The 23498-nt window shown below is 42.6% G+C and overlaps 1 protein-coding gene across 3 annotated transcripts in view; it reads left to right on the forward strand.

The window, feature by feature from the left end:
* The first annotated feature begins 4898 nt into the window (after positions 1 to 4898).
* LOC115150944 (voltage-dependent calcium channel subunit alpha-2/delta-2-like) overlaps positions 4899 to 23498 on the forward strand; it is a 108636-nt gene continuing 90036 nt past the window's right edge. For 2 of the 3 annotated variants that reach the window (XM_029694797.1, XM_029694798.1), the window contains exon 1: positions 4899 to 4980. In XM_029694797.1, coding sequence (XP_029550657.1) covers positions 4954 to 4980 — 27 coding nt within the window. In that variant the 5' untranslated portion in view covers positions 4899 to 4953. The remainder of the gene's footprint in view (positions 4981 to 23498) is intronic. The other variant, XM_029694800.1, reaches the window with a different exon arrangement.

Raw genomic sequence — 23498 nt, forward strand, 5'->3', positions numbered from 1 at the left:
TAGAGAAACATAGTAATGTGATGAAGACAGAGAAACAGAGTAATGTGATGAAGATAGAGAAACATAGTAATGTGATGAAGATAGAGAAACAGAGTAATATGATGAAGACAGAGAAATAGATTGTGATGAAGATAGAGTAATGTGATGAAACAGAGAAATAGATTGTGATGAAGACAGAGAAACATAGTAATGTGATGAAGACAGAGAAACAGAGCAATGTGATGAAACAGAGAAATAGATTGTGATGAAGACAGAGAAACATAGTAATGTGATGAAGACAGAGAAACAGAGCAATGTGATGAAACAGAGAAATAGATTGTGATGAAGACAGAGAAACATAGTAATGTGATGAAGAAGGAGAAACAGAGTAATGTGATGAAGACAGAGAAATAGATTAATGTGATGAAGAAGGAGAAACAGAGTAATGTGAAGAAGACAGATAAACAAAGTAATGTGATGAAGACAGAGAAATAGATTGTGATGAAGACAGAGAAATAGAGTAATGTGATGAGGATAGAGAAACATAGTAATGTGATGAAGACAGATAAATAGAGTAATGTGCTGAAGACAGAGATATTGATTGTGATGAAGACAGAGAAATAGATTGTGATGAAGACAGAGAAATAGATTAATGTGTTGAAGATAGAGAAACATAGTTATGTGATGTAGACAGATAAACAGAGTAATGTGATTGTCACATCCTGACCAGTAAAGGGGTTGTTTGTTATTGTAGTTTGGTCAAGACGTGGCAGGGGGTGTTTGTTTTATGTGTTTCGTTTTTTTTTGGTTAATGTTCTATGTTAGTATATTTCTATGTTCGTTCTAGTTTTTCTTTTTCTATGTTTAGTTTATTGGGTTGACCTTCAATTGGAGGCAGCTGTTCCTCGTTGCCTCTAATTGAAGGTCCTATTTAGTAGGGGTGTTTTTCAATTGGTTTTTGTGGGTAGTTGTTCCAAGTGTAGCTGTGTGCCTCACAGGACTGTTTTTTCGTCGTGGTTTGTTATTTTTGTTAATTAAGTGTTCACGTTTTTCCAATTAAAAAAGGAAGATGAGCACGAGACCCGCTGCGCCTTGGTCCACTTTTTACGACGAACGTGACAGTGATGAAGACAGAGAAATAGATTGTGATGACGATATAGAAATAGAGTAATGTGATGAAGACAGAGAAATAGAGTAATGTGATGAGGACAGATAAACAGAGTAATGTGATGAAGACAGAGAAATAGATTGTGATGAAGACAGAGAAATAGAGTAATGTGATGAAGACAGAGAAATAGAGTAATGTGATGAGGACAGATAAACAGAGTAATGTGATAAATATAGAGAAATAGAGTAATGTGATGATACAGAGAAATAGATTGTGATTAAGATAGAGAAACATAGTATTGTGATGAAGACAGAGAAACATAGTAATGTGATGAAGACAGATAAACAAAGTAATGTGATGAATATAGAGAAACAGAATAATGTGATGAGACAGAGAGATAGAGTAATGTGATGAAGATATAGATACGTAGTCATGTGATGAAGACAGAGAACATCACAATGTGATGAAGATAGAGAAACATAGTAATGTGATGAAGACAGAGAAACAGATTGTAATGAAGATAGAGAAACAGAGTAATGTGATGAGACAGAGTACTAGATTGTGATGAAGACAGAGAAATAGATTGTGATGAAGACAGAGAAATAGATTGTGATGAAGATAGAGAAATAGGGTAATGTGATGAGGACAGATAAACAGAGTAATGTGATGAAGACAGAGAAATAGAGTAATGTGATGAAGACAGAGAAACATAGTAATGTGATGAAGACAGAGAAACAGAGTAATGTGATGAAGACAGAGAAACAGAGTAATGTGATGAAGACAGAGAAACAGAGTAATGTGATGAATATAGAGAAACAGAGTAATGTGATGAAGACAGAGAAATAGATTGTGATGAAGATAGAGAAACAGATTTTGATGAAGATAGAGAAACATAGTAATGTAATGAGACAGAGAAATAGATTTTGATGAAAACAGAGAAAGAGTAATGTGATGAAGACAGAGAAACTGAGTAATGTGATGAAGCCAGAGAAACAGAGTAATGTGTTGAATATAGAGAGACAGAGTAATGTGATGAGACAGAGAAATAGATTGTGATGAAGACAGAGAAACATAGTATTGTGATGAACACAGATAAACAAAGTAACGTGATGAATATAGAGAAACAGAGTAATGTGACGAAGACAGAGAAATAGAGTAATGTGATGAAGACAGATAAACGGAGTAATGAGATGAAGATAGAGAAATAGAGCAATGTGATGAGACAGAGAAATAGATTGTGATGAAGATAGAGAAACAGAGTAATGTTATGAAGACAGATATACAGAGTAATGTGATGAAGACAGAGAAACATAGTAATGTGATGAAGACAGAGAAATAGATTTTGATGAAGACAGAGAAAGAGTAATGTGATGAAGACAGAGAAATAAAGTAATGTGATGAAGACAGAGAAACATACTAATGTGATGAAGACAGAGAAGCAGAGTAATGTGATGAAGATAGAGAAACATAGTAATGTGATGAGACAGAGAAATAGATTTTGATGAAGACAGAGAAAGAGTAATGTGATGAAGACAGAGAAATAAAGTAATGTGATGAAGACAGAAACAGAGTAATGTGATGAAGACAGAGAAATAGAGTAATGTGATGAAGATAGAGAAACAGAGTAATGTGATGAAGACAGATAAACAGAGTAATGTGATGAAGATAGAGAAACAGAGTATTGTGATGAAGACCGATAAATAGATTGTGATGAAGACAGAGAAATAGATTGTGATGAACATAGAGAAACATTGTAATGTGATAAATACAGAGAAACAGAGTAATGTGATGAAAGATAACGAGGGAGGACGAGGGAGAGATTTTTACGGACAGATTGACTACTGAAAGTAAAATGAGTCAGCCGGATGAAGGGATGGACAGATCACAGATCATCGGGAAGGAAGGGCAGAGAACGAGGGAGGAACCATTCTTCATATGCAGCGCCATGGACATGGGCACTAAATTTTTACTTCCTCATTCATCATGACCTTTCCTCCTCTGCTATAATGACTGTGTCCTTGAAGGGACGTCACAGTTAGAGAAACACGTTGGCAGACTACAACCGTTTGGCATTGATGGTCAGCCAAATATGAAAGATCCCACTTTAGACCAAAAAAAACAACTTCTAAATGCTTTTTATCTTCATAAGCTCGGCATGGACGCTTCACAAATCATTTATAAGCAAAGTCATACCACATAAAAGGGTGACATAAAAGGTTATTCTTTACATGTAGGCTAACCCTTCAGGCATATTTGCAGGCAAATTCAAAAGTAGTGTAGAATCTGGAGGTAATTGTTTAGCCAGCAGCTCTCCGTTGTTGAATCCTAATTGAAAACCGTTGTAGTGGATGATAAATACTTAACAATGTCCTTTAGCTAGGTTGACCCCTGCTTTGTATGCACAACACCACACTGCCACCCAACTGATGGAGTCTCCTTTAATTCACTTTGTGGCAATCATTTCATTAGGCTAATTAGCTCCGTTGTATGTGACATTGTTTCAGTGGTTCGCCATCTCGTTAGGAGTGACTGTATGAAATGAATAGTCATTCAGGTGATTAAGGTGTCCAATGTTCAATGTTCAGTACACAAGCACATGGGTGCATAATTAGTCATGTTATTATGTTTTACTAATGAGGTATAGTGATATCATAGCTGTTATGCCATACTTTAAAAGGCTAAATGAGGTAGTGGAGGATACTCTTTGCTGAGAGTAGGAGGGTTTATGCCTGGCTAGCTGTGAGTGGGAGGGTCTTAGTGATAGGGGGTGGACCCCCAGACAGAAAATAGGACACTTCTGTCTCTAACGAGAGTTTTTGACTTTCCTGTCTTTTTAGGAGAAGAAAACTCTCTCCTGATGTGCTTGGGGAATACGGCTCCTTTGATGTTGTACCAGAAATGAAAGTCCTCTTAGTGGGAGTCTAAATAGGGTTTGTAATTTTCGAGCCCAGGGACTGTGTGGCTGGTTGGATAATTCTGGGACGGGAACCAGATCGCCCCCTAGAGGCGTGCTGGGGATTGAAGTGGGAGCAGAGAGGATACCTAAATACAGTGCTAAAGCATGGGCACCATGCAGAAACACATGGAAGAGACTACCTCTCTACAGCCTCACTCTATTTTGCCACTGGGTGACTTAATACTGTCACCCATAAGCCTCTGCACATAGACAGTAGTACTCCATGTTATAATCCCTTTGCAATTAACTATGTCAGACCTGTTGTATAACCATTAATAGTTAGGAGCCAAAAGACCAAAAACATGCCAGTAAAGAAAGCAACACTGCACTGAACTCAGCTAGCCACAAAAATGCCTTTGACAGAAATTCCCTGTCCTTTTGCTTTAGAAAAGTTTAATATTACTCAACACATTCATGTTATTCAATGGCCCTACCTTCTCCAATCCAAACGCTAACTGTCCGTACCTCCTGGAATAACAGGGTTGTAATCATGGTTTCTTTTTCCATTTGCAACACACATTTCAACAGCACTAGCTAGTCTAAATGTGTGTAGCTCACAATTTTGCTACAGTACATGGTCTGAAATTGTACCAATTTAGATTGCGCCTTACAGAAATGCCATTTCCCCTGACAGTTAGGACAAATGTGTAAGCCCATTGAGGAGCATGCTGAGCTTGGCACCAGACACTGCCTCTTGAATTATACAGTCTATGAACAGCAGTCAGTGCACTCAGTGTTTTCCCTAGAGAGCAGATTGGCTCTGTAAGGCGGTTTCCCACAAACACACACACACACTCTGACATCTACACACTGACCCAGTGGAGCCTTGTATTGACCTTTGACCCTGACCTCTGATTCCTGTGTGTTTCCTGTGTAGAGGCTAGCCAGAGAGGCGGAGCAGCTGCAGACAATGTATCCCTGGCAGGACGGGATCAAGGTAAAATCAGAATCTGTATATCTCTCTGTATATATCTATCTCTATATATCTCTCTGTATATATCTCTCTGTATCTCTCTCTCTCTCTCTGTATATCTCTGTATATATATATATATATATATATATCTGTATACCTCTCTCTCTCTGTATATATCTATCTCTATATATCTCTCTGTATATATCTCTCTGTATATCTCTCTCTCTCTGTATATCTCTCTGTATATATATATATCTCTCTGTATATCTCTCTCTCGCTGTATATCTCTCTGTATATATCTATCTCTATATATCGCTCTGTATATATATCTCTCTGTATATCTCTCTCTCTCTGTATATCTCTCTGTATATATATATATATATCTCTGTATATCTCTCTCTCTGTATATATATATATCTCTGTATATATCTCTCTGTATATATATATCTCTCTGTATATATATATATATATATATATATATATATATATGTATATCTATCTCCCTGTATAAATATCTCTCTCTGTATATATCTCTCTGTATATCTCTCTGTATATATATCTCTCTGTATATCTCTCTCTCTCTGTATATCTCTCTGTATATCTCTCTGTATATATATCTCTCTGTATATATCTCTCGCTGTATATATATATATCTCTCTCTCTATATATATCTATGTATATCTATCTCTCTGTATATATATCTCTCTCTGTATATATATCTCTCTATGTATATATATCTCTCTATGTATATATATATCCCTCTCTGTATATCTTGTTCTCTCTGTATATATATATCTCTGTATATCTCTCTCTCTCTGTATATATCTCTCTCTCTGTATCTCTCTCTCTCTCTGTATATATATATATATATATCTATGTATATCTATCTCCCTGTATATATATATCTCTCTCTGTATATCTCTCTGTATATATATCTCTCTGTATATCTCTCTCTCTCTCTGTATATCTCTCTGTATATATATCTCTCTGTATATATCTCTCGCTGTATATATATATCTCTCTCTATATATATATCTATCTATGTACATCTATCTCTCTATGTATATATATCTCTCTATGTATATATATATATATATATATCCCTCTCTGTATATCTTGTTCTCTCTGTATATATATATCTCTGTATATCTCTCTCTCTCTGTATATATCTCTCTCTCTCTGTATATCTCTCTCTCTCTCTATATATATATATATATATATATATATATATATATATATATATCTGTATATCTCTCTCTCTGTATATCTCTCTCTGTATATATATATATCTCTGTCTGTATTTCTCGCTCTCTCTGTATCTCTCTCTCTCTGTATATCTCTCTCTTTCTCTGAATATCTCTCTCTGTATGTATCTCTCTCTGTATGTCTCTCTCTCTGTATATCTCTCTCTCTGTATCTCTCTCTACCCCTCTCTACCTTTATCTATACGTCTCTCTACCTCTCTCTCTACCTCTCTCTTTACCTCTCTCTACCTCTCTCTACCTCTCTCTACCTCTCTCTCTCTACTCTCTCTTTTCCTCTTTCTCTATCTATTCATCTCTTCTTCATATTTACATTTATCCACCAAAGTTGAGTTTTTCTTTTAAATCCCAATGCTATCAATGTTACAGACACATGTACACACTCACGTGCACCACCCCAGATAAAGATGTGTGTGTATGTGTTTGAGCATGTAATAATAATATACAACAGTCTGTTTCTACATATGGTCAATCTGTGTTGTGCCTGAAAGGGAAAAGCAGGTTGAACTTTGCATTTCCCAGCACCTGACCTTTAAAACAATGGAACACCACTAACTGCTAATGTCTACATTTCAGAATCTTGGGTATTACTTGGCTTGTGTGTGTGTGTGTGTGTGTGTGTGTGTGTGTGTGTGTGTGTGTGTGTGTGTGTGTGTGTGTGTGTGTGTGTGTGTGTGTGTGTGTGTGCAGTATGTGTGTGTACACACATGGTCCACTGACTCAGATTAACAAACAAACAGATGCCCTGCAAATACACACACGTACTGACACACACACTCAATCTCACACCTAGCAGCAGACACACACACACACACACACACACACACACACACACACACACACACACACACACACACACACACACACACACACACACACACACTCATTCCCCAATGTCGTATCCTCTGTCTCCAGGGAGACGAGCTCACTGTCATGGTACACCTCCCACAAATGGATTTTTAACCCTGTGCCTCCCGGGGGATATTTGAGAAAAGGCTTTAACTGATTTAAAACTCATAATTATGAGCCCTACATCCCAGAAAAGTCCATTTTTATTCATGGTCGCTTACACTCTGAAGCCAGAGTCACAGGTTGGCTGTCTCTGGACCTGTTTCTGGACCTGTTTCTGGACCTGTTTCTGGACCTGTCTCTGCCCACTGTTCCGACCGAACCAGGGTGGTTCTGTCTGTCAGTGCCCTCCTGTCTGTCTGCCCGTGGTCAGCTGGTCAGCTTTAATGCGTCTCGATCGGATGTGTACCCATGCAGGTAGTTGGGTTTGGGTCACAGTGCCCTCACACAGCACACCTGTTCATAGGTAACTGCATCCAATATGGCTTCACTGTCTCTTCAAGTGGAAAAGCCAACTCTCTCCATCTCTCCCCCTCACTTCCCCTCTCCCGCTATCTCCCTCTCTCTCTCGTTCTTTCTCTTTCTCTCTCTCTCCCTCTTCCCTCTCGCTCCTTCTGTCTGATCCTCACCCCTTCCCCTCCCTCCACCTTTTTTTCTTATCTGTCACAGTCTTTAATCAGCCATGAAAACAGTTAGAAAATATAATATTGTTGCAAATACTGCAAATGAATCCTAATGGTGCTACTCCATTAATAATGTATTGGAGCTGATTTCATTTGCCTTTATAATTAGAGCAGGTAATGAATCTCGGCAGGGGCGACTGTGAAGCCATTAAAAAAAAACCTTGGCGGGGAGGAGAGGAGGAGGAGGGAGGGAGGCGAGAGGAAGATATGTCACGTTCCCTGTGAGAAGATTTCTCCTGTTTGTAGATTTTGTGCTTTTCTAATTTCCGTTTGGGTGAAGACTCGGCTGAGTGACATTGTAATTAGATTAGGGCGGCATGCTCTTTGGGCATATTAGGAGCAGCGCAGAGCATCTTAAACTAACGGGAGGAGCAAGCTGTCAGAGGCCCAGAGAAAGGTGTTTATGTAAGAGAGACAGGGGGTGGATGGAAGGAAGTCTTGTGTGAGTATGTAATCTATGTGTATGGCAGTGTGCTTGTTTGTGGTGGTGGGGGGGGGGGGGGGGGGGGGGGTAATTTGTGTGTATGTGTTTCTGTGTGTATTTAATGTTCTGCTCCCAACCTGGCCCGGCCCATCTGCTCTGTTCAATAACACCGGTGACATCATACGACTCAATGACATGGCTGTTCCCTCTGCCTCTGGACTGCTGCTGTCGCATCTGTTACCGTAATGACGGATCACAGTCCTCTCCTCTTCCCGTTGCAACTGTAGCGATGGTGCCTGGGTTTTATAATACGATCACTGCGACGGTCCGGCGTTATGAGCATCGGGCTGTTCACCGTCGTAACAATTGTCGTGATGGTCGTTCAGGGTTTTAATTCCATTGCAATGAAGTGGTGTGTGAAAATAGACATTCAAGTGGTTGATCTCCCCTGATTTCTCAAGGTCATATGTCCTCCTATGCCAGCTCCGTCGCCGGTCTCTTCCCAGGCCATTCGCTTTATTGTATTGGCTCTGGAAGCATTCTCCTGGGTATTTGTTCATTTTATTTTATTTCTATATGTTTATATATATATTTTAGGAGGTAGATCAGCTTTGATATTGCAGATAGATTGTGGCTTTTTTTGTAAAGATGCTATTATTTCTATGATATTATTATTTGAAATATTATATATTTTGATATATTTGATATATTTTTAGTAGTAGAGTAGTTCTAGAGCTCCACGACCATTGGAGCCAATGACTACAAGAACCATCCCCTAAAGCATTTCACAATACAGTCATATTCAATATAATAGTTGAAATAATAAACAATGATAGAATTACACATTGGAGGCCAGTGAGATGAATGGGAGGGGACGCTAGAAGGTTTGGCCTTAGTGCACCTCATAAAAGCATTATCTGCTCATAAATGTCATTTCAGGCAATCCACTACATGGGGGAGTAGATTTGCAATGACTTATACAAAGCAATCTTGTGGACGACTCGTGCCATTGAATAGCATATTCGGTATTTTATAGCATTTTTATAACTGAAAGATACCCTATTGGGTAACATTTTACTCGGCACCCAGAGTAATAATATTGTATTTGTATTTATTATGGATCCCATTACCTGCTGCCAAGGCAATATCAAGGAGGTTATACAATATAACCATAACATAATATGTCATAACAGCTGACATAACTTGTCATAACTTGTTGTCATATGGTCATAACACTGTCACAACACATATATTTAGACCTGAAGTGACATATGTGGCATGATTTTATGGCTGGTTATAACACCTACATAAGAGTGTATAAGCCACAAAACCTACCATACAAGGCTAAACATTCCATTACACAGTAGCCAATGTGTCGACAGTATGCTTATGCTGTTTATTTATTTAATTTTTTTATTGACCACATTCAATTATCATGATAATTGTAAACACATTGATGTCAGACATGCACCTACCCCGATGCTCTGTTGCTGATGGCTGGGATGAATGGAGGAGCAGATTTCAGGAGCAGGACGAGACACCCTCGGATGACTGCTATAAGGGCATGTAGTCACCAACGCTCGGGATAACATGAAAACAGCCTAACCAGCTCTGCTAGGGTGAGTAAAATGGTCAGAGTGAGCTGTTCTCTCATTTGTGTCTGGAAGTTGCTAGCAAGCTAGCCAACGTTAGCCAGTTAGCTTGGCTGCTTGACTGCCGTTGTGAGGCCAGAATGCTCGGACGGCAGGCAGCCTAGGGGTTAGAGCGTTGGGCCAGTAAACGAAAGGTTGCTAGATCAAATCGCCGAGCTGACAAAGTAAAAATCTGTCGTTCTGCCCCTGAACAAGGCAGTTAACCCACTGTTCCTAGGCCGTCATTGTAAATAAGAATTTGTTCTTAATTAACTGACTTGCCTAGTTAAATAAATAAAAAATAAGTATTCCAGAGCATCCAGTGTGGTAGCTCTCTGAATGTTCTGAGAGCGAACAACTCTGAATTTACGAACGGACAATCTGACAACGCTCTGAATTTACGAACGGACAATCTGACAACGCTCTGAATTTACGAATGCCCAGAGGGCACTCTGAGCGCACTCTGGCACTCCAGATTGAATTTAAGAACACACCCTTATATGATTATGATGGTCATAATGCTTCTTGACAGTGTCATAAAGTGTATTTTCTTATTCTATGTGAAGTGACACAGGATGGTCACAATGCTTCATAACAGTGTCATAAAGTGTCTTTTCTACAAGTTATTTAAAATATGATGAAAAAAACATGACTGTAAAGAATTCATTACAACAACAATAAAGATTTTAAGAAACAAACTTTCAAATGAAAGGAAAATTCTTGGCAGGGAAAAAACGAATTTGAATAATGTGGGTTTTGACACTCTTATGTAGCCGTCATAAAATAACCCAATATATGTCACAACAGGTGTAAATATTTGGATCATGACAGTATTATAGTACTGTAGAGCTATTTTTACTTGCACACAATATAGCTGTATCGCCCCATCCTACCCATAGGGGTCCACCGCCCTGCAGCGCCCCAACTCACCAAACCCCACTCAGCTTTAGGATCTTAGTGAAACATTTATTATTGGTTTCAGGTGTGTTAGGCCAAGGCCAGAGTGACAACCAACAGTACGGCAGGAATGAGCCAGGAATGATCAGCCCAGCAGCTAGGGATTACCTAAATAGGTATCTCCCCTGAGGTGGACATGTTTTCAATACAGACTCTTTTGTCATGCAGTATTCCAAGGAATCCAGATCGTATGAACGTTGCACAGTATACCCTTAACCTTGTAATATATCAAATCTCGTGATACATAACTTGACATTTCTGCCATCCATTGTGACATTGTGGGAGGATAACCAACCTTACAATTAATGGCAATGCATATCTTAGCCACTATAAATGCTAAGTTCCACAGTTTCTTCTGATAACAGTCTCCAGTATCAACATTTCCAAGCAAACACAAACAGGGAGAAGGGAGAATCTGTAGACATGTTGAGATAAAATAACATACTCTTTGCCAGATTTCAGCCAGCCTTCACAAGACCATAACACATGCAAATATGTCCCTTTTAGTGTTTTACACCTCCAGCAGAGGAAAGACATTTCTGAGTGCATGTTATTTAGTTACACTGGCATATGGTATGTTCTATGGATGGTCTTAAACTGCAGTAATTTATGTCTGATGATATGAACATGACTTGGCATTCAAACACATCTGTATCCATTCATCATCATCAGTAGTGTCTCCCAGGTCTTCCTCACATTTTTGTTTTACATGTTTTGTGTCATCGGGAAAAGCCTCGATGAAGCCTTGACACAGTTTGGAAATCAACTTTAGACCTTAAAACCTTAAAATAGTTTCAATCTTTGAATCTTCTGGCTTGTCCAGTGTTTGCTGCACAGAGAATAAAGTGTTGCATCTGCAAAGGTTCACCTCAGCGCCATTACAGGCTAGTCTTCCCTGGTTGCCTGACCCTGCTGAGACCCCTGTCACCATCTGATCCTGCTCAGATGAGGCATGAAAATAATTCCCTTGGTGTACATTTATACATTACAGTGGAGGATGCTGAGGGGAGGACACTTCATAATAAAGGCTGGAATGGAGTCAATGGAATGGCATCAACCACATGAAAACTTGACTCCATTCCAGTCATTATTATGAGCCATCCTTCCCTCAGCAGCCTCCACTGATACATTATATTGTCCAAGAATAGAATCAAACTTTTAATAATTGAAATTACCACTATTCCCAGATCACAAACTGTAGCCTACCCATCAACTCAAGATGGAACTTTGCATCCATTCACTGATTGTTATAATATACTGCAAAATTCACCTGAGCTGGGACACCTGTCACCATCTGATCCTGCTAAGACATGATGAGCATAGTGTTGTGTACTGACTGTGCACCATGATAGTGAAGCCTGTAGAGCTGTTTACACCGTGTCAGTGTGAAAAGTATGGAATTAGCTAGGGAAACTGACAGATCAATAACGTTACATTGCTATACTGACTCTAATTAAAACACACATTGCGCTGTCAAAAAACATCAGAATATCAGTCTTCAATTGTTTGGCCGCTGGTTTCATCGTTTGATTCAGGTCTCGTGTGATTGAGGTAAAAATAATAGCTAACTTCAGCCAACTTTTGGCTAGCTCTAATGTTCATTTACTTAAACTACTAGCTCAGCACTGGGAATAAATGTTAAGTCAAACAGCAGTTACCTTGCCAGCTACATCAGTCAAAGAAAAAGGAGCCAGTTTCTGCTCTGCTTGCTTTTACAACTCTGAGAAAAAACACAACACACACAGACAACAGCTGCCCCTGTTTGCTCTGTGGTGTCCGTGTGGTCCTAAATCCAGCTGTCGGAAACTGCCGAAAAGCCTACCAGACCGCTCTGAGGTGTCCGTATGGTCCTAAAGCACACCGATCCCTCTTTTTGTATATCACAGTGCAATGATAAACCTGGGGGGGGACAAAAATGCAATTTCAGAATGGAGGGGTCATGTCCCCCCCATCGCCAGTGAAAGTTGTGCCCCTGCTAGCAATCAACAAATGTACATTGTGTACCGCTTTCATGCAGTCAAATGACCAACTCACCCTCTAGTGGCCTCATGGGTGAAATGTTTTTCATATTTTTCATAATTTCAAAATGAATAAACATTCTTCTTAAAAAAATCTGAAAAGCCAATGTTTCTATGTCAACGGTTTTGTTATATTTCAATCTTCTGTAATCATTATAAAGTGTAATATTGGGATGCAAACTCAAAATTTAATACATTTGAACTCTATATCTGAAATGGTACAGGTGTCTTCTTTTGTTAAGCCCATAACCATGTGTGTGAGGTGTTTACTTTTGTTTCGAGAGGCTTGTAGAATCATGACTCTTTCGAGTTTTCAGTTCATCGTTCGCCGAATGAGTCGAAAAGATCCAAGTCAGTAAAAAGAGCCGAACTTCCAATCACTGATGGTAGTTTGTGGTCGCACGCCGTCAAGGGGGTTGTGCGCTCAAAACCTATTGTGTGTCGCCCAGTATATAACTTTATGTTCATGTATTTATAATCAGGAAGTACAACTGTGATGTAATCATGTCTGCCAATTAAATCGGGACTGTTGAGCTTACCTTGTTATCCTTGTTTATTGAAAAAAGGGTTTTGTTCATTTCCTGGTCTGAGAATTGATGGGGAAATGGGGAGCGTTCGAGCGCATAGTTAATGAGTGGGTTGTCGGTATGATGGGTAGGAGATAGGGACATGGGGGGGGGGACTTGGTTAAAGAAGGAGGGAGAGAAGAGAGAAAGGGATGGAAGGCATTCACTTTCCATCTGAATGTGATGTGGCAGCTGCTGTACGTTTGAAATGCATTAGCGCTAATAGCTGTGCCATTAGCGGAGAGAGAGAGAGGCACTCTACTGATGGGTTACTATGGAGAAACGGGGAGAGGGGGGGGTGGACTCGGCGAGAGAGGGAGAGAGAAGGTGAGGTCATCGTGAGTGAGTGAGGGAGAAGGTTTGACAAGGAGAGAAAAGAGAGGGAAAAGGAGAAAGACTCAAAGAGAAGATCTCCCATTTGCTATAATCATCACCCTCTAATCAATCAAGCCTTTCATCATGGGACAAGAAAGTGTGCTGCGTGTGTGTGTGTGTAGTGTGTGTGTGTATACTGCGTGTGTACTGTAACAAAAATAGGTTGGACAGGGTGGTTAAGGTGGCCAGCAAGGTCATCGGGTGCAACAAGCACAGCTCTCAGTGACATTCATGTGGTGAGTAGGTAGCGCTAACAGTATCCTAGACTGTCCTGGTCACCCCCCCCCCCCCCCCCCCCCCTTGACCATTTTGCACTTCTCCACTCAGGTCATCGTTTTAGAGTTCCCAAACTCAATAGCAACAGATACAACAACTTTCTTTTATCCCACAGGCCATTCACTTTCTCGATCTGCACGTGAAATTAAATAATCGCTGCATTTTTGCACAACGACTGTTCCTATTTCATCCATCTCATTGATACATGTTATGTGTATACCGGTTGTATGGGTGTCACTGTTTTTAATGCTGCTGTTTTTACTGTTGAACTCTGACTGCACAGCAAGATAACGTCAACTTGAACTACTGCGGGCGTGTGTTTTATACTTCTCGCAGGGTTATTCCAGCAAACCTGGTTCTCATTATTCGTTGCATACGTTTTTCTGATTGTATGAAATTGTTTGGTTATCTCTAAGCTCCCACATTTTAGGTAAACAGGATTTTAAAAAGTGTTCCTTCGCTGATTAGGTGCACTTGTGACAGTGACATGATTATAGTCACATACACTGCATTCAGATCCCTTGACTTTTTCCACATTTGGTTGCATTACAGTACCCCATAATGACAAAGCGAAAACAGGTTTGTAGAAATTTTAGCAAATGTATTAAATATAAAAACAGAAATACCTTATTTACGTAAGTATTCAGACCCTTTGCTATGAGATTCAAAATTGAGCTCAGGTGCATTGTGTTTCCATTGATCATCCTTGAGATGTTTCTACAACTTGATTGGAGTCCACCTTTTGTAAATTCAATTGATTGGACATGATTTGGAAAGGCACACACCTGTCTATATAAGATCCCACAGTTGACAGTGCATGTCAGAGCAAAAACCAAGCCATGAGGTCGAAGGAATTGTCCCTAGAGCTCAGAGACAGGATTGTGTCGAGGCACAGATCTGGGGAAGGGTACCAAATATTTCTGCAGCATTAAAGATCCCCAAGAACACAGTTGCCTCCATCATTCTTAGATGGAAGAAGTTTGGAACCACCAAAACCTTTCCTAGAGCTGGCAGCCCGGCCAAACTGAGCAACTGGGGAAGAAGGGCCTTGGTCAGGGAGGTGACAAAGAACCCGATGGTCACTCTGACAGAGCTCCAGAGTTCCTCTGTGGAGATGGGAGAACCTTCCAGAAGGACAACCATCTCAGCAGCACTCCATTAATCAGGCCTTTACGGTAGAGTGGCCAGACGGAAGCCACTCCTCAGTAAAAGACCCATGACAGCCTGCTTGGAGTTTGCCAAAAAATACCTAAAGATCTCTCAGACCATGAGAAACAAGATTATCTGGTCTCATGAAACCAAGATTGAACTCTTTGGCCTGAATGCCAAGCGTCACATCTGGAGGAAACCTGGCACCATCCCTACGGTGAAGCATGGTGGTGGCAGAATCATGCTATGGGGATGTTTTTCACCGGCAGGGACTGGGAGACTAGTCAGGATTGAGGGAAAGATGAACGGAGCAAAGTACAGAGAGATCCTTGATGAAAACCTACTCCAGAGTGCTATGGACCTCAGACTGGGGCAAAGGTTCACCTTCCAACAGGACAACAACTGTAAGCCCACAGCCAAGACAACCAATGAGTGGCTTCAGGACAAGTCTCTGAATGTCCTTGAGTGGCCCAGCCAGAGCCCGGACTTGAACCTGATCAAGCATCTCTGAAGAGACCTGAAAATAGCTGTGCAGCAACACTCCCCATCCAACCTGATAGAGCTTAAGAGGATCTGCAGAGAAGAATTGGAGAAACTCCCCAAATACACGTGTAATCGCTGCCAAAGGGGCTTCAACAAAGTACAGAGTAAAGGGTCTGAATACTTATGTAAATGTCATATTTAAGTTTAAAAAATAATAATACATTTGCAAAAAAAAACTATTTTGCTTTGTCATTATGGGGTATTGTGTGTAGATTGATGAGGAAAATAAACAATTTAATACATTTCAGAATAAGGCCGTAATGTAGCAAAATGTGGAAAAGTCAAGGGGTCTGAATACTTTCAGAATGCTCTGCATGTCCCCTTAGTGAGCCGCACCCCTAGTGGCAGGGGTAAGAGTTGACACTCCTGTTTGTTCCCCTGACCATGTCATTCCTCCTTATAATGCTTTTATTTGAGACAATTGGCCCTTCATTGTGGCTCTCTCAGCCCGGCCCTCAGAGCAGATCGACGCGAGCGGCTCCATTAACAACAGAATACATTAGTCTTATAAGGGCCGTCTTCAAGGGACCACAATCAGGTGAAATAGACAGACACCAAAGGACGCCTCAATGGGCTTCTGTTTCATCTCTTTCCCCCACTCAACTTTCTTATTTTTTGTCTTCTTTTGGGGGGGGGGGTATTTTGAAACTCTATGTTCATCTCTGGACAGATTGGGAGAGACAGGAATTGTCTGTGCAATCATTTTTCTGTTTCATGTTTTAGATGAAATATTTTCTTATTTCAGTAATAAGAGCGTTTTCCTTACTCGTGTATGATGAGCGGAACCCAGTCACAGCGCCTTTTGGGCCTGAGGATGAGACGGTGAACAGGCTGATCGTTAAGTTTAATAGGACAGGGTAGCATACTGCACTAAACCTGCTACGAAATATATATTCTTTATTTGAATGTCTATTTGTATGGGAGAATGGGATGTTTTTCTCCCTAGTTATTCTAGCATCCGGTATCACTTCCTCCTTTTGTATATCAAATAATCCACATTCAGCCATTCCCAGTGACTGCAGAGGCTCTCTCTGAGTTGGGACAGTTTTTCCTGTTTCAGCACATTTATGTGAGCCAGAACTCAACTCTTAGCAGGAGCTAAAGAGCGAGGGTGGGAGAGAGAGGAGGGAGGGGATGTGGCTTTCAGAGCACTTTTTAAATATACAGAACGTATTTCAAACACTGATAAGCATAAACACATTGTATAATCATAAATTAACTGCTTCTATTTTCTATGTGAACTTTTCTCTTTCCTGTGGCTGTGCTGAGAGAGAGGCAGAGTGCTAGCAGCCTGCCGAGTGCGCAATGGAACTCATAAACAGCGTTATCGCTGAATGCCGCGCCATGGAACGGACTTCCATCTGTTCACCACTGGAGGGAAAAGAATGGAAGAGATAGGAGGGCGGGAGAAAATCCAACACAGTATACAATTTAGCAAGGACAACATACCTATCAAGCATATCTGATGGTCTGGATGACTTAGCAGAGAGACAGAGACTGGACCCAGTCTGACTACTATACTGTACTATACTATACTATACTATACTATACTATACTATACTATACTATACACAATGATGAGGCGAGTCTTCGTGCAGCTATCACACCCACTGACTATCATTCTGTGTGTGTGTGCATGCGTGAGTGCGTGCGTGCGTGCAAGTGCACATGTGAGAATACTGTAACCTTGACTACAAGTTTGTACTTTGCACTCATGTGAAACTCATGGATAATATGTAGCAATTTATCAAGCACTTGGAAGAATTTGAGCATTTGTCATTTACAAATGGCACTCCATAACCCACCTCATACATCAGTCTTGACCGTCAGTCTTCAACCTCTCCACCTATTTCTAACCACGCCAGCCCACCCCTCGCTCTTCTCCACCACCCCTCTATCCTCCTCTTCTTCCTCCTCCTCACTAAGTCCACCCCTTTCTCCTTCCCTCCACCTCACCACCTCTCCTGACCATCCCTGCCCACCCTACAATCCTCTCCTCCTCCTCCTCCCCTCCACCCCTCTTTCCTCTTATCCACTCCTCCTTCTCCTTCAACTCTCCTCCCCCCCACGTCTTCCCCTCGTCCTGATCACCTCATCCCACCCCTCTCTCCTCCCCTCCACTCCCCTTCCCTCCCTGGCTCACTCTCTGCAGCTGCTCTCTCTGCTGTTGCCTGCTTTGTTCACTCACTGGTTGCCAGGGTGACCCCACAATTCGGTAATTTCAGCTTCTTGATTGCAGGCCTGGCTGTAATTTGCGTATTTATCACTCTTCAAGGTAGAAATGCTTTTTTTCCATTCTCTTTCTTTATTAATATCTCTCTCTCTCTCTCAATCTCCCTCTCCTTCGCTCCGACATCTTCAGTACTCTCCTCTAATGTTGCTCTGCTGCTCTGAGAGAGAGAGAGAGCGAGAGAGCACAAGTGGTCTCAGACATGCATGTTTCACACTCAACTAATATGGCATGGAGAGAAACAGAGAGTAGGAAACTGCAACAGAACTAAAGAAAGTGAAAGACTGAGAGAAAGATGGAGAGAGAGAGAGACAAAGCAATAGAGAGCTGAGAGTTTGCTGGTGGTTGAGAAGTCAGGGTCTGTCTGTCAGTGCACCTGCAGGCTGAGGGGCTGTTTGGCGAGCCACAGCGCCACGGTGCACTGCGTTAGCCTGGAGCTGAGAGAAAAAGAGAGAGTGGCCCCCGTACTGTGTCTAAACCCAGCCTATCGATCCCTCGGCCCCGCCAGGGATGGCAATCAATAGCCAACAAAATCCAGCAGGCCATAGTCCGATGCTCAATTCCCCCATTTCAACACATGCCCAACACCCATGAAATGTTATTTCAGAGAGATAACCTGCTACCCCCTGGCCCCCTAGTTAGAGAGGGGGGCTGCATAAGGACTCTGAACTAGAGGAGGTCACTGTCAAAGAGAATCAGGTTTGGACTTTTTAATATAAATGGGGCCATACTTGTTTGGGTCCTTATTTTGTATATGTCTGTGGTGTTTGCTGTACTAAATTATTATAATTGTATTATTATATTGATTATGTGTACGCCTTCTCTCTTGGGTTGAGTAGATAGATTACATTGTTTGATGGTCCCATGATTCCCACCCCTAAGGTCCTGTGTAGCATATGTTATGGTAACCGTGGATAATCAGAAAATATATACATTTCCCATTCCTGATTATCCAAATGTACTACAACATACAGTATGTACCAGCCAAATGTATGTAAACACAGACAAATGTATCACGTTTCAGGTATGACCAAATAAAAACAGTGTCGAAGAAACAATTGTTTATTTCTAAAACAGGGGCAGGCAAATGACAGGTCAAAGGCAGGCAGGGGTCAATTATCCAGAGAGGGTGGAAAGGGTCAGGGCAGGCAGGGGTCAATAATCCAGTAAGGTGGGGTATGGTACAGAACGGCAGGCATGCTCAGGGTCAGGGCAGGCAGAATGGTCAGGAGACAAAGGGCTTTGAGACATGGGTTTAACTCTGGACACATGAAAGGTGGGATGTATATGAAGGGTACGGGGCAACAGAAAACGAACAGCAGAGGGGCTAATAATTTTGGAGATGGGAAACAGGCCGATAAACCGGGGGGAGAGTTTGCAGGATTCCACCCAGAGGGGCAGATCCCGGGTGGACTGCCATACCTTCTGCCCGAGACGATACCGGGGTGCCGGGGTCCGGTGGCGATCCGCTTGTCGTCGATACCTGGAGGTGGTCTTGAGGAGGGCCGACCGGGTTTTCCTCCAGATACGACAACAGCGGCGGACAAACATCTGGGCAGAAGGTATGCTGACCTCTTCTTCCTGCTCAGGGAAGAGTGGGGGCTAAAACCCCAGGGAACATTCAAACGGTGATAGGCCCGTGGCAGAGTAGGGAAGGGTGTTACGGGCGTATTCGACCCACACAAGCTGCTGGCTCCAGGTGGTGGGGTTGGCAGAGACCAGGCAGCGCAGAGTAATCTTGAGGTCCTGGTTGGCTCACTCTGACTGGCCGTTGGACTGGAGGTGGAACCCGGAGGACAGACTGGTCAACGACCTAATGAGGGTACAGAACGCCTTCCAGAACCGAGACGAGAACTGAGGACCAGCCAGAGCTTGCCGAGGAGTCTTGTTCTGTGCACAGACCGTGCAAGCGGCGACAAATGCGTCAGGAACCATGGTAGGCCACCAAAAGCGTTGTCGCACAAAAGCCAGGGTCCGCCGGGAGCCTGGGTGGCAGGCAAGCCTGGAGGAGTGGGCCACATCAGGCATGAACACCTGGTTATCTGGACTCCCCCCGGGGTTCGGCTGGGAATGCTGCACCTCCCGAACCTGCTTCCCTTTTCACCAGCTGAGTGCCGTCGCCAGGCACGAGGTGGGAAGGATGGTCTCAGGTTCTGGGGTAGTAGTTGTGGGGCTATAGCGGCATGACAGTGCATCTGGCTTGACATTCTTCGATCCCGGCCGGTAGGAGAGGGCGAAGTTGAACCAGGTGAACAGTAGGGCCCACCTAGCCTGCCTGGAATTGAGACGCTAGGTGGTGCAGAGATATTCCAGGTCCCTCCAGCCAGTGCCTCCACTCCTACAACGCCATCTTCACTGCGAGAAGCTCAAGATTCCCCACATCGTAGTTCCTCTCCGTAGCGTTGAGGCGGTGGGAGAAGAATGTGCAAGGATGCAACTTGAGGTCCAGGGCAGACCGCTGGGACAGGACAGTCCCCACTCCAACATCCGAAGCATCGGCCTCCACCACAAACTGGCGGGACGGGTCAGGATGAACCTAGATGGGAGCTGTGGTGAAGCGGTGTTTGAGATCCCGGGAACACCCGATCAGCAGCTGGGGACCACGTGAACGGAACCTTGGGAGAGGTGAGTGCAGACAGGGGGGAAGCCAGGGTGCTGTAGCCCCGGATAAAGCTTCGATAAAAGTTGGCGAAACCCAGGAACTGCTGCAGCTGTACTCTGGACATAGGCTAGGCCAATCCACCAACACTCGCACCTTCCCAGGATTCATCTGTATGCTCCCTGCAGCAATGATGTAACCCAGAGAGGGGTTCTCTGCTTTTAAAAAAAGCTGGTTTTCCAGGAGGCGTTGGAGAACCTGTCGGACGTGGAGCAGGTTAATGGGTGGAGCGGGAGAAGACAAGGATGTCATCAAGGTAGACGAACTGATTCAACATGTCGCAGAGAACACCATTAACCAGAGCCTGGAACACAGCAGTAGCGTTGGTAAGGCCAAAGGGCATGACCAGGTACTCGTAGTGGCCGCTGGCCATGTTGAAGGCAGTTTTCCACTCGTCCCCTTCCCGTATCCACACCAGGTGGTAGGCGTTTCGTAGGTCCAGCTTGGAGAAAACAGTGGCCCCCTGGAGCGGCTCGAAGGCTGAGGAGATGAGAGGTAGCGGTTCTTCACTGTCATTGAGTCCTCGGTAGTCAATACACGGGTGCAGGGTTTTGTCCTTTTTCTCCACAAAGAAGAACCCTGCGCCGGCGGGGGAGGCAGAAGGACGAATGAACCCAGCAGCTAGGGAGTCCTCAATGTCTCAGATTGTCTCCCCATCATAACCGTGAAGTGGGGTTTATTTGAAAAGGGGAGAATTTGAGCGTTACAACAATGTTCAACAAATAGCATTCGTTTTCCCAAAGGATAGCCTTGGTCTCCAGACCCGACAGTTGTCCTCAATGCGGAGTGGTGCTTGGGAGAAGATCAATCCTGCAGTCATATGGTCAGTGCGGCAGCAGTGAAGTGGCCCGGACCTTACTGAACACCTCCTGGTACTCTGCAGGAATGTCCGGGGCAACAGGAAGATGTCCCGGGACAGGCTGCTGTCACGGTCGTCTTCGTCTTCCGACGATATAACGAAATCGTCATCGGAAAATGTAGACCAATATGCAGCAGGTACGTGAATGCTCATCTTGACTTTTATTAACTATAAGAATGAACATACAAAAATAACAAAATACGAACAACTAACAGTCTGTCAAAGCATAGTGCTTTACACAGAACAATCACCCACAAAACACAAACACAAACACACCCTCATTTATGAGACTCTCAATCAAAGGCAGATAGAAAACACCTGCCTTCAACTGAGAGTCCCAACACCAATTCACCAGACATAGAAACAGACATACTAGACTCCACATAGAACTACCTAGACATAAACCAAAACCCGGACATACTAAATCAAACACCCTTTACACAAACACACCACCCCGAACCACATAAAACAAATACCCTCTGTCACGCCCTGACCAAACTACAAAACAATTAACCTTATATACTGGCCAGGACGTGACAGCTGCGCTGACTTCAGGCAATGGGTATGGCAGAACAGGCTCCAGACCATTTTTTATTTATTTTACCTTTATTTAACTAGGCAAGTCACTTAAGAACAAATCCTTGGTTAACTGCCTTGTTCAGGGGCAGAACGACAGATTCGAACTTGCAACCTTTCTGTTACTAGCCCAACACTCTAACCACTAGGCTACCCTGCCGCCCCATGCCATGATTGCACCGGCAGACCAGTCAATGAGGGGATCATGTCGCTGGAGCCAGGAGAATCCCAATACCACGGGAACCTGAGGAGACTTATTGAGCAGGAACTGGATCGTCTCGTTGTTATTCCCTGACACACGTAGGTTGATGGGGGTGGTATTGTGGGTGACCCGGCCTATAGAGCGCCCGTCCAGTGCTCTAACGTCCATGGGAATGGAGAGGGGCTGAGTGGGGATATCCAGCTCGGAAGCCAGGGTAGCGTCCATAAAGCTCCCATCAGCCCCAGAGTCATTGAGGACCCGGAGAGATTTCGACTGGTTCCCCCACAGCAACATGACATCCACGGGCGGCAGGCAGTCTCAGGGTCAGGACAGACAGGGGTCAATAATGCAGTAATGTGGGGTAAGGTACAGAACGGCAGGCAGAATGGTCAAAACCAGGAAGGACTAGAAAACAGGAGCATGAAACAGGCAGGTGCAGGGGAACAAACGCTGGTGGGTTTCACGAACAAAACAAACTGGCAATAGGCAAACAGAGAACATAGGTAGAAATACACAGGGGATAATGGGGAAGATGGGCGACACCTGGAAGGGGGTGGAGACAAGCACAAAGACAGGAGAAACACAAAATATTTATTATTTGTGTTGATGTCCATGTGTTGTGAGTGTGTCTCAGTTGGTAGAGCATGGTGTTTGCAACGCCAGCATGGTGTGTGCAACGCCAGGGTTGTGGGTTCGATTCCCACTCGGGGCCAGTACAAAAAAATAAAATAAATAAAAAAATGTATGAAATGTATGTATTCACTACTGTAAGTCGCTCTGGATAAGAGCGTCTGCTAAATGACGTAAATGTAAAATGAATCTATTTCTATCAGAGCTGGTCGATATGGGCAAAAATCCATATCACAATAAATTGACTGAATTATCACAAGAACAATAAATTGACTGAATTATCACGATAAATTGACTGAATTTTCCTGATAGTGATAAATTGACTGAATTATCACGATACATTGACAGAATTATCATGATAACTCTAAGTTGACTGAATTATCATGATAACTCTAAATGGACTGAGTTATCACGATAGCGATAAATTGACTGAATTATCATGATAACGATGAATTGACTTAATTTTCACGATAATGATAAATTGACAGAATTATCATGATAATGATAAATTGACTGAATTTTCACGATAATGATAAATTGAACTATAAGTTTCTAGCAATGTGCATCACTTTTTTTATATTACCCTTAAAACTACTACTACTACTTTGAATGTTGTAGCTATCAATTGTCCCATTAACAACCATCCATTGCAA

This window comes from Salmo trutta, chromosome 16 (assembly GCF_901001165.1).
Source record: "Salmo trutta chromosome 16, fSalTru1.1, whole genome shotgun sequence".
NCBI classification, from domain to species: domain Eukaryota; kingdom Metazoa; phylum Chordata; class Actinopteri; order Salmoniformes; family Salmonidae; genus Salmo; species Salmo trutta.